This window comes from Bubalus kerabau, chromosome X (genome assembly GCF_029407905.1).
Source record: "Bubalus kerabau isolate K-KA32 ecotype Philippines breed swamp buffalo chromosome X, PCC_UOA_SB_1v2, whole genome shotgun sequence".
In the NCBI taxonomy this organism is placed as follows: domain Eukaryota; kingdom Metazoa; phylum Chordata; class Mammalia; order Artiodactyla; family Bovidae; genus Bubalus; species Bubalus kerabau.
The window spans coordinates 11,913,236-11,924,452 of record NC_073647.1 but is presented as its reverse complement, the minus strand read 5'-3'; the positions used below and the strand labels follow the sequence as shown (position 1 = coordinate 11,924,452).

The 11,217-nt window shown below is 40.4% G+C and overlaps 1 protein-coding gene across 15 annotated transcripts in view; it reads left to right on the top strand.

Annotated features, from left to right (window-relative positions):
* The first annotated feature begins 1,615 nt into the window (after positions 1-1,615).
* Positions 1,616-11,217, top strand: part of THOC2 (THO complex subunit 2) — a 117,883-nt gene continuing 108,281 nt past the window's right edge. For all 15 annotated transcript variants that reach the window (XR_008708338.1, XM_055564407.1, XM_055564403.1 and 12 more), the window contains exon 1: positions 1,616-1,786. Coding sequence is in view for 14 of the 15 variants with exons in the window: in XM_055564407.1 (XP_055420382.1) it covers positions 1,716-1,786 (71 nt within the window). In the remaining variant the exon portion in view is untranslated. The remainder of the gene's footprint in view (positions 1,787-11,217) is intronic.

Sequence of the window (11,217 nt, the reverse complement as noted above, 5' to 3'; positions counted from 1 at the left end):
AGAAGATATTAGTTCTAAAATTCATACATTAATACATGTATGGTAGAATTTCTTCATTTCTTATGTCTGTATTTTCTAAATTTTCAAACACTTTTTTAAAAAGACCTCTTTACTTTGAAAAGCTGCACAAATAGAACAGAGAATCTGTTCAGTCCTTTACCCACATTCCTAAAACGTTAATATTTTACATTTGCTTAATCATCCTTCGTTCTTTTCTGAAACATTTTAAAGTTGCAGCACAATGCCCCAATTATCTCTAAATACGTCATATTTTCTTAAGGACTTTTGCATAACCACAAAACGAGTATTAAGTGGACATTTATCCAGTATTATTACTTAATCTACAGATATTCGAATCTGGTCAATTGACCCCTTTTTAGCAAAAAAATTTTTTTGGCTGGGGATCAGTTCTATTGTTTTCATTAATCTGGAAGAGTTCCTCAATATGTCTTTGTCTTTAGTGACCTTGATGATTTTGAAGAATGCAAGCCAATAATTTTGTTAGACTGTCCTTAATATGGGCTTGTCTGATGGCCCTTCGTGATTAAATTCAGGTTATGTGAATTTTGGTATGATGAATACTACAAAATTGGTTAGAGTTGTTCTTAGCACCTCATCAGGAGGCATATGACGCCCATTTGTCTAATGCATGGGAATGCTTATTTTCATCAGAATTAGGAGGGTGTCTGTCACGTTTTCCGACCGTAAAGTTTCTATTTCGCCCTTTGAAATAAGTGTCTCCTCGGGAGCTACTCTGAGACATTGGAATGTAAACAAGTTGTTTCTCTTGTTACTTGCGCCCCCTAGTTTTGCCTAAGATTTCAGTAATAGCGGTTGATAACAGTGTCAGCGCTGGTGGTTTCGAGTGTTCCCCAGGCCGATTGCTCTCTCGTAAGATTATAACCCTCGTAACAGCAATGGCAACCCACTCCAGTACTCTTGCCTGGAAAATCCCATGGGCGGAGGAGCCTGGAAGGCTGCAGTCCATGGGGTCGCTAAGAGTCGGACACCACTGAGCGACTTCCCTTTCACTTTTCACTTTCATGCATCGGAGAAGGAAATGGCAACCCACTCCAGTGTTCTTGTCTGGAGAATCCCAGGGACGGGGGAGCCTGGTGGGCTGCCGTCTATGGGGTCGCACAGAGTCGGACACGACTGAAGCGACTTAGCAGCAGCAGCAGCAGCAACAGCAAAATGCCTGGTGCAAAGTAATCGGCTGCCTTTTCTCCCGACTAATTTCTTTGATCTCAGCTGTCAGCAGAGTGTATTGTAATTGATCTGCTTATGTTTGTCTTCCCCACAGACTGAGCTCCTTGAGGGTAGGAATCATGGCTTATTATTTCTCTATCCCCAGTGTCTAGCACACATTAGGTGCTTTAAAAACACAAGTTTGACTTAGTGGTCTGGAGTAGAGACGAGGGAAGAAGATAAAGGCTACGAGTTGGCCTGGGGATGGCATTTTTTTCTGCTCTAAAGGGAAGTGGGGCCAGGTTTGCAGAGGGCGCGGCCAGCGTAGTCACTCTGCGACGGGACCCATGGGTCCCAGCCACCTGGTTGGTGGCAGAGCCTCGGGCTTCCGCAGGGTGGGGTGGAAAGTGGGGCGGGAAATAAAAAAACCGAACTCGCGGCTCCCGGCATTCCCCGTGGGCGGTGCTCCCCTTTGACCCCTCGCTCGCGTGCTACACATCCGGGCCTCTGCTACTAGTGAGGGGAAGATGGCGGCCGCAACTGTGGTGGTTCCTGTGGAGTGGATAAAGAACTGGGAGAAATCAGGGAGAGGCGAATTGTGAGTGTCCGGGCTGGAGGCGAGCGCTCCGCCGGGCCGGGCTCGGGCGTCAGCAGTGCTCTCATATTTGAGGGGAGGTGGGGGGGGGGAGGTGTCCCCTCCCCCATCTGGGTGACGGGTGTGGATGCTTTACTGGGAGTTTCGAACTCGGGGAGGAAAGGTGCTGGTAACTGCCGCCGATCTCCTGCCTTCCCTGGGCTCCTCTTAAAGCCCCGCTGCCCGCCAGAGCTTGTCTTTCTTTAGCCTCTTAGCAGAACTCCCCGTTTTGTCCCTGCGGGTCCCCGCGCTCTCGCTCCGTCTCTTTTTGTCCCCCTCTTCGCTGAGCTCACTTGGCTCCTTTCTCTACCGGGCCGCGCAGGAGGGTTCCGACTTTCCGTCTCTCTCTGTCCCATTTCTTTACTCTGCACCCGTTCGACTCTGCAGTTTGGAGCCCGGCGCCTCCTCTGCCCGAAGTCCGGACTGTCCCGGACTCCCTCCCCTCCTTTCCGCCCAGGGCATCGGGATGGACCCCGCTTGGCACCTCTCGCCCTCCTGAGGAGCGATCTCCTAGACGGTCCCCAGACCGTCCCGGCCCCTCGCGGCGCCGCTGTCCATGGGTGAAGTGTAGCAAGCATCGCCGCTTTCTCCAAGATTTACCTGCATTTCTTTGCTCTGTCTTTCCATCTCAGGGCCATTTCGGCTTGGAATCAACTTTTTCGTCATTAAATGTTTCCTAAACCCCATTTTGTCCTGGGACTGCAACTAATTTTGGCAACTCTCCAAGGTTCTCGGGTACCTAGAATAACGTGTTTCCTGTAGTCATAAAACTTGGGTGTTTTTCCTCTTTCTTTCTTTCCGTAGCACAGAAGACCGTAATCTGCCATAACCCGTGATTTCCTTGCCCCAAATTTCGGCTCTGTCTGTCTCGGGGGGAAAATTCGTTTAAGCGGCGGAACAAACCCCAGATTTTAAAACAAATGACTTATTGCGAATGTCTTTCTCTGGATCGCTTTATTAGTTAAAGCTCAGCCGGGTATGAGATTAACTCTTCGTTAGCTGTTTTCCGCGTGGTTGCGCCCCCCCGCCTCCCCTCCCCTCCCTGCCCAGTAGTCAGTTTATGGTTGCCCGTGCGAAAAATAAGGTATTTAGAACTTCGGTACCGACCAAACGCGGGGAACGTGTTGCCGGATCTTGCGCGTGTAATCGCGCCAGCCTACATGACTCGCGCCAGCCTACATGGCCCGCGCCAGCCTTCATGACCCTCCCCAGCCCCCGTCCGCACTCGCGTTACTTTCCGAAGTCTTAGTGTGAGCGCTAGAATTGGATCGCCTGGGTAGGCGGTAGTTTTAGCCACTTAACTAGCCAGGTGACCTTGGGTAAGTTCCTTAGCCACTGTGACCGTTTCCCCTTGAGTAAATTGGGAATAATAAGTACTCAAAGGATTGTTGCGAAGATTAATGCCTGTAAAGCATTGGGCTTATAGTAAGTGCTCAAGTGATAACTACTATTACAAGTAATATTATTATTGCAGTCTTTAGATATTTCAACTTCTCTGAACAGCTCTTGCACTTAAAAGGCTGTACTACTCAGGTTAGCAATTAATTCGTCTCTGATTCTTCATGTAATCTCTTGTACTCCAACGAATTGAGTGATCCTTTAAGAGTGGGGACTGTGTCTCACGTTTCTGTTGGTTCAACCCTCCCGTCCCCGTCCTCTATCCCCCTCCCTCCAGCCGCTCTAGCGTCTGCTTAGGGAGCTTATTGTTTTATGAACTGACAGGGAAGTCTGTTTGATAACCACTCACTTTTAACTGTTAGGAACATTTTGCACATCCTTGTACGTGCTAGTTAACAAGTAGCTGTTAAAGTGCCTTGTGTGTGGGGAAGGCAGGATGAGAAGTTATCAAAGCAAAGCATCATTTTCATCTATATGAGAGTAGGATAACCACACCCCCCCCACCCCCCCCCCCACCCCCCCCCCCCCGCCAAACGGGTACACAGTTTATTGTTACTTTGTTAACTCTTAAAGTCAACTTAATTATTTGGGGACTGTCATCTTTGTGGACTACTTAGCTTGCTCCTTCCAGCTGTTTTTGACAGTTTTACTGTTATTCCCATCTAAGAGTGAGTGGTATTAGGGCTAGGAGGTAAAATTCTGCTTGGCTTTTGACTGGCAATGGTTGAAGAAAAAGTCATGTAGGAGTTTGAAGTATCTAGTCAGAATTGGAATTTTGGATTCACTTTATGCATATTTACATGATCCATGCTACCCATCGTAATTTCTGTGTTTTTGAAGAGCTGCTTCAAAACTGTTATTCGAACTTAGGTGTATGTAGTTATTGCATGGCTTGTGGGATGTAGTTTGAATTATAGTAGATCCAGATCAGTATAGTCAGTTTTATAACTGTTCTGTTACATGAAGAGAGTCGTGTGACATTAATGAAGTATTTTAAATAGTTGGGTGACATAATGAAATACTTTAAATAGTCAAACTCATCACCATCCAGTACTTAGTCTTCATTTGACCTCTTTTCCCTCTTTGGAAACTTTATTGCATATATCTAACTTTGGAGTTTTTTATCTTGCTAACGATAGAGTTAGCATTTTCATTTTATTATAAAAAATGGTGTTATAAATATATTACAAAAAAATCTTTTCCTTTCTCTGGAAACAGCTTCTTAAAATACGAACCAGCAACCAGAAATGTTAAAAAGATAATGTGCTACCAAATTATTAGTGAATCCATTTACATATTTGGCTTTTAAGTTTGATCAGTATTTAAAATTGTATTTTCAGTGGATTTTTCCTTTTTAATGAGAAAAGTTAACAGATGAGCTTTAAGTTGACCAAAAGTCATGGTATTTTTCATGAGGTGTAAGTTCACTTCTTGTCTGTTACTTTCTATCAGTATACGTCTGTATTCTGGGAGTTGTATCAGGTTCAGCAGCACAGTGTTAAAGGGACATATGAGCTGTATGGGGCGTTTTATAACATTGAGAGGGCAATTCTTATTTGTGCCTCATGAAAAAAGCAGCTGTCAATTAAGATGGAAAGTCTTGGCTTTGAAGAGTAAGTTTTGTTAGATAACTAGGGAGAAAAGAAAAACTGTATTTTGCCCATGTGAATGGTCCATCACATAACTAGCTAACCTATTTCCAGAGATACTGATTATGTTTTTAATGGTAAATTATAGAACTCTTAAAGTGATCTTTTCCAAGAGATGGCAAAAGCACAAAGGACTCTGAAAACATAATTAAGTGTCCTTTGCAGTAACACTTAGATCTACTCTTCTGAGTTTCACATCTTAATGCAAACTCTTTGAAATTCTGTGACAAATGCAAGATACGGATTTAATCACTTTAATTTTGGAATTAGAGCTTAAGTTTCTTGATTATTTCATATTATCATAGGATTTGCCATGATTAAGCTAATAAACTTGCATGTACTGGTAGATCTAGGGGAGAATTTTATTTCTAGTAGACATCTTTAACACAGTGAGCCCAGCATTTCTTTGTGTCACAAGCAACCTTAATGGAGGATTTATATTCCAAGCTCTTAATCTGAAGATGTTAGCCTCATGTCAATACTTATTTCAAAATACTTACATTTGTTAAATATCATGTATTTGTTTAAATAACTTGATTCTTTTTCTTAAAAGAATTTACATATCAAACAAATTTTTGTTGGGTGTTACCTTATTCCTCAGTAGCTCAGCAGTAAAGAATTCACCTGCCAATGCAGGAGATGTGGGTTTGATCCCTGGGTTGGGAAGATCCCCTGGAGGAGGAAATGGCAACCCACTCCAGTATTCTTTCCTGGAAAATTCCATGGACAGAGGAGGTTGGTGCGCTACAGTCCATGGGGTGGCAGAGAGTTGGACAGGATTGAGCACACACACCCACAGGCAATAATACAGTTTTAAAATTTAATGGCCAAATGTTTTGGTTGCCATTGTTTTCTTCATCTGCTACTGGATGATTTGACATATTCCAGAACTTATGGAAGGGCATTTGGATGTTCATTAAATGTTGTCTGACCTGAATTTTTTGGAGCAAAGTAGGAGGAGGGAATTTATAGCAAACAGTCTAAGAAATTTTTTGTTTAGTATTTGTCTTTTTTCCCCTTCAAAACGTGCTCTAAGTTCATCTGAAGCTTTATCTGAAACCATTTCTTCATGTCTTAGTTTTCATTTGGCATTCGTTTTCTCATTTTGACCTGTGTTCACAAGTATAAGTCTTGGTCTATTTCCCTGGTAAGAGAAATTCATTCTTCAGAAAATGTAGCAGTATCAGGAGGTTTTTCCAGGCTACTGCTTTCTTTTTTTGTTAGAAAAATTGTTCTTTAACTAAGGTAGCATGAGTGCTATTAATGTAGTTGTGTGCAGGAACTTCTGTTGTCTTTAACATTTCCTGTTCCTTTTCCTCCTCGTAAGTGCATATTTTCATTTTCTTAAATGCATGTTTCGAGATAAAACTACATGTCCCAATACTCATTTTTTTGGGTTATGTCTCCTGTCAATGATAATAGAGGTAACACTTGCTTAACAAAGTTTAGCCACCTTTTGTTTTGTTTTAAAAATTAGTTGAAGCACAGATCTATATCAATTTTTTATATGTAGAACCAGCTTTGAGATGTTGCATATAATCCAATAGTTCAGGCTTATGTTGTGTTTCTTTACTGGAAAATAGGATCAAGTAAGATGGTCAGTCAAATACTCATGTTAAAGAGTATTCACAAAATACTTAAGTTCTTGGAAGAACTTAAGACATTTTATTCAGTTTAAGTTTCATATATCTTTGACAAAAAGTAGACTCTTTGTTCTCAGGGGCCTGAGGTCGCATCTCCACTGTAGCACCAAACTGGCATAAAAGTGGAAAAAATGGTAAACCCAATTATTTGGAGGTTATTAAGGGACTAAAATAGTCATTTGAATTTTTTCCAAGGCAGAATATTTGATTATTTTTAAAGCCATATTAAAATGGGCAACTGCTGAAGTTTTGTTTTTCTCCCTCTTAAGATTTAGGATAGAGTACTAAACTGTACAAGAGGTGTAGTAAGACGTGCAGCATTCTGAAACAGGATTGTTTCTTTAAGGGTACGTCATAATCTTCTGTTAGTGGAAGAACTTAGGGGAAAGCTGGGACAAATCTACTGATTGGGGGAAAATTCTTAGTGAGTGTTTAGTTTCCTCCAACAACTAGGGAAGAAGTCTTTTATACTAGGGAAATAAAAGTTACACAAATAAGTTGCTTTATATAATGTAATAACCCATCAGTGATTCCTTACACAGTTTGAGCGAGTCTTTAAGATGGTAATTAATAGTTCATGATGACATTATCATCTGCATCCTAATGAATATGTTTGTAGCTTTTGTGACTGACAAGATGGAATTACATTTCAGTTATTTTTAAAAATTATGTAACAATGACTGTACCATTAGATTAAGTGGGATTTGGTACACTGACATTTGCCCCTCCCCTCTGGAAGGATTATAGCAAAAGACATCTGCATTAAGCTTGTTAAAACAAATAGAAAATGAAGCTATTGAAAATGTGAATAAGCAGACAGATTCACTGTAAGAAAGAATATTTGACCTTGCTTTTTAGTAGCCAGGGTACAAAGGGAAAGATGAGTTACTGGATTTCCTTGCATTCTTCTGTCAAAGATGCAATATTTCCTGCTACTACATTCTAAAGGGAATTGAACCTATGGGGACAGTGAAAACCGCGGGCGGGGGTGGGGGGAGGGGGCGGGATTGTTTCAGTACTTTATGGCAAAAACTGAAGCAGCCTTGATGCACTGTCTTACATATTTACTCTGAACAAAAAGGAGCTAGGTGTCAGGCATTTTTAGGTTATATTCTCTGAAGCAGATATTTTGTATTGTATTGTAATGAAGACTGATTTTGTTTCATATTTGAGATAAGCTCGTTGTAGGTTTAACTTACTTTGAGAAATTAAAAGCTTACCCACTGTCTTAGCACATTGGAAGGCCTATCTGGTTCTCAGGAGAAATAGTTGAAAGTACTTGGAGTCAAACTTAAACTGCCTTATTTTACCATTTCTAAGGTGCTCTCCGAAAATTTTTGTTCTTTTAGTAGGAGTTGATTAAAAACTAACAGCTAAACGAGATTTTCAAACTATGCAGATTTATTAATAGTTGTCTGTTGGCAAGGCATTTTTATTCTTTGGTTTTGAAAATAATTTTGTGAGACCTACAGATGAATTTTTGACCTGGAAGAGTCCATTGAACCTTACCCTGCTTATCCTGATGATGGAGTCGTGAAATAAAAGACACAAGAGAGGTGAACTCCAAGGGCATGCATAATCTGCAAAGTAGATAATCCCTCTGCGGATGGTTGTAATGTGGCATCATATTTCACCTTAGATGTGATATATAAGCATATTCTGTCAGTTTTATAGTTACTTGCTTTATTCACTGGATTGCTAGACTTAAAAAAATAAACATATGCATTCGTTGGTTCTCCTTTTTTTGTTTGAGTTTTGTACAGCTTGTAATGACAATTACTTTTTCTAAATTGTGAAATTAAAATAATACAGAAAAGTGCCTAAAATTTAAATGTAGAGCTCAAAGAATCACTAAGATGCACACTCAGGTAACTCATACCCAGCTCTAGTCAACATAATCCCCCTTCCTTTTTGTACTCTTTTACCTCCCCTGTGGTAACTGACATTTATGGCTTTCTCTTGTTTTTATTTACAGTTTTGCCACCATTAAGTTTAAGTTTGTTCTTTTTGAATTTCATATAAGTGGAATCGTAGAGGATGTGTTCTAATTGTTCCTGACTGCTTTTGATCAACATTATGTCTTTAGGATTCATTTGTATTTTGCGAGTATTTGCAGTTCTTTGATTTTCATAGTTATAAGATGCTCCATTGTGTAACTATACCATACTTTATCTCTTATGCTACTGATGAACAAGTTTGTTGTTTTGAGTTTTTGGCTGTTAGCAACAAAGCCAATAGAGCCATTCTTATACAGGTATTTTGGTGTACACAGGTGCACGCACACCAACTTTACTAGATACTGCCACACTATTTCAAAATATACTCCCATCAACAGTGTATGAGAGTTCACCTTCACATCCTGGCTAACATCTAATATTGTGCTATGTGCTCAGTTGCTCAGTCATGTCCGATTCTTTGCAACCCCATGAACTGTAGCCCTCCAGGCTCCTCTGTCCATGGAATTTTCCAGGCAAGAATACTGGAGTGGGTTGCCATTGCCTACTCCAGGGGATCTTCCCTACCCGGGGATCAACCTGTGTCTCCTGCATTGGCAGGCAGATTCTATACCAGAAGCCCAACATCTAACATTGTCACACTGTAAATTTTTTGTCAATAAATATATCTAATGTTCTTGCCTGGAGAATCCCAGGGACGGGGGAGCCTGGTGGGCTGCCATCTATGGGGTCGCACAGAGCCGGACACGACTGAAGTGACTTAGCAGCAGCAGCAGCATATCTAATGTTATTTTCTTCAACATTTTCATAGGCATTTTTTCCAATTTTTTTTAGTTGAAGTATAGTTGATTTACATTATTAGTTTCAGGTGTACAAAGTAGTAATTCAGTATTTTTGCAGATTATACTGCATTTACAGGTTATTACAAGATAATGGCTACAATTCTCTGTGCTACACAGTATGTTCTTGTTGTTTATTTTATACATGAAAAGTGAAAGTCACTCAGTTGTGTCTGACTCTTTGTGACCCCATGGACTGTAACCCACCAGGGTCCTCTGTCCATGGAATTCTCTAGGCAACAATACTGGAGTGGGTAATGGTTGTCTTCTCCAGGGGATCTTCCCAACCCAGGGATCGAACCCAGGTCTCCCACATTGTAGGCGGATTCTTTTACCATCTGAGCCACCAGGGAAGCCCAGAAATACTGGAGTGGGTAGCCTAACCCTTCTCCAGAGGATCTTCCCAATCCAGGAATTGAACCAGGGTCTCCTGCATTGGAGGCAGATTCTTTATCAGCTGCGCTACCAGGGAGGAGGCTATTTTATACTACTGTGACTAACAAACTACTTTATACATAGCAGTTTGTTAATTCCATAGTCCTAAACTGCTCCTTCCCACCCCTCTCCTTTGGTAACCACAAGTTTGTTTTCTGTATCTGAGTCTGTTTTGCATATGCGTTCGTTTGTAGCATAGGCATCTGTTTTTTTTTTTTTTTTTTTAATTTTTTTACTTTTTATTTTGTATTAAGGTATAGCCAGTTAACAATGTTGTGATAGTTTCACAACAGTGAAAGTATTCAGCTATACATATGTATTCATTCTCCCCCCATCTCCCCTCCCATCTAGGGAGCCCTGTAACACTCAGCAGAGTTCCATATGCTATATAGGCATCTTTTTGTATATTATTGGTCATTTGGACTTTGGTTTATTGTGAAAGATCTCTTTATACTTTTTTCCATTTTTCGATTGGATTGTTCGCATTTCTTTCATTGATTTGTAGTTCTTTCTATAAATTGTAGTTCTTTCAGTGGGTTACAGTGTGTGTGGCAAATCTCTTTTGTTATTCTTAGGCTTGTATTTCCACTCTACAGTGGTGACTTTTAATGAGTAGAAGTTGTTCATTTTAATGTAGTTAAATGTATCTGTCTTTTACTTTCTGAGTAGTACTTTTTTGTGTTTACTGGTTTCTCTCCATTCTAAGGTTAATGAACTACCCTATGACTTTTCTGGAAACATTATGTTGCTTTCCCTTTTTAAGTCTTACCTAACTGGAGGTGATTTTTATGTGCGCTGTGAAGTAGGGGGTTGCAATATATTGTCGTGGTGGATGTATATGAAGAAAGTTCAGCCTCACACTTAAATAGTTGGCAAAAGGAAGAGAATTTTAGTAGTCTTTTCAGACAATTGTAGACATTTTTTAATTTCATGTCAAAATTTGTCAAATGGTAGTTTCTTAATGGTTTGTTGCAATGCCAAACCTAAAATCATATCTTTGTACTCATTGTATGCTGTTAAATTGCAATGCAGTTGTCTCTCTTTTACTTGGACTCTGTTTTACCCATGTATTATTTTGCAGAATCATGCATTGGTCAGTTGGAAAATACTGGTTCACCCAATGATGCGGCACTTCCAAATATGACACAATGCATTGTATAATATAAAAAAACCACATTCTTTAGTATCATCACTGAACTAATCAGGGAAGTTTTTATGGATTGTGAACTAGCCAAGTCCATAGTGCCAGATTAAAGTTTTCCAAAATTCTAATTTTTGTTTGAAACCTTACTTTTTATCATTGGCAACAGACACTCCCAGCTTTTTCCCTTGAAGTGACTGGCTCACTTGGTTCATTTTTGAGAAAACTCCGGCCAAAGACCCAAATCTGAATAACCATAGTTTGTCCGTTCTTTCGAGTAAAAAGGGCTTCTCTTGTGGTTCAGCTGGTAAAGAATCCGCCTGCAATGCATGAGA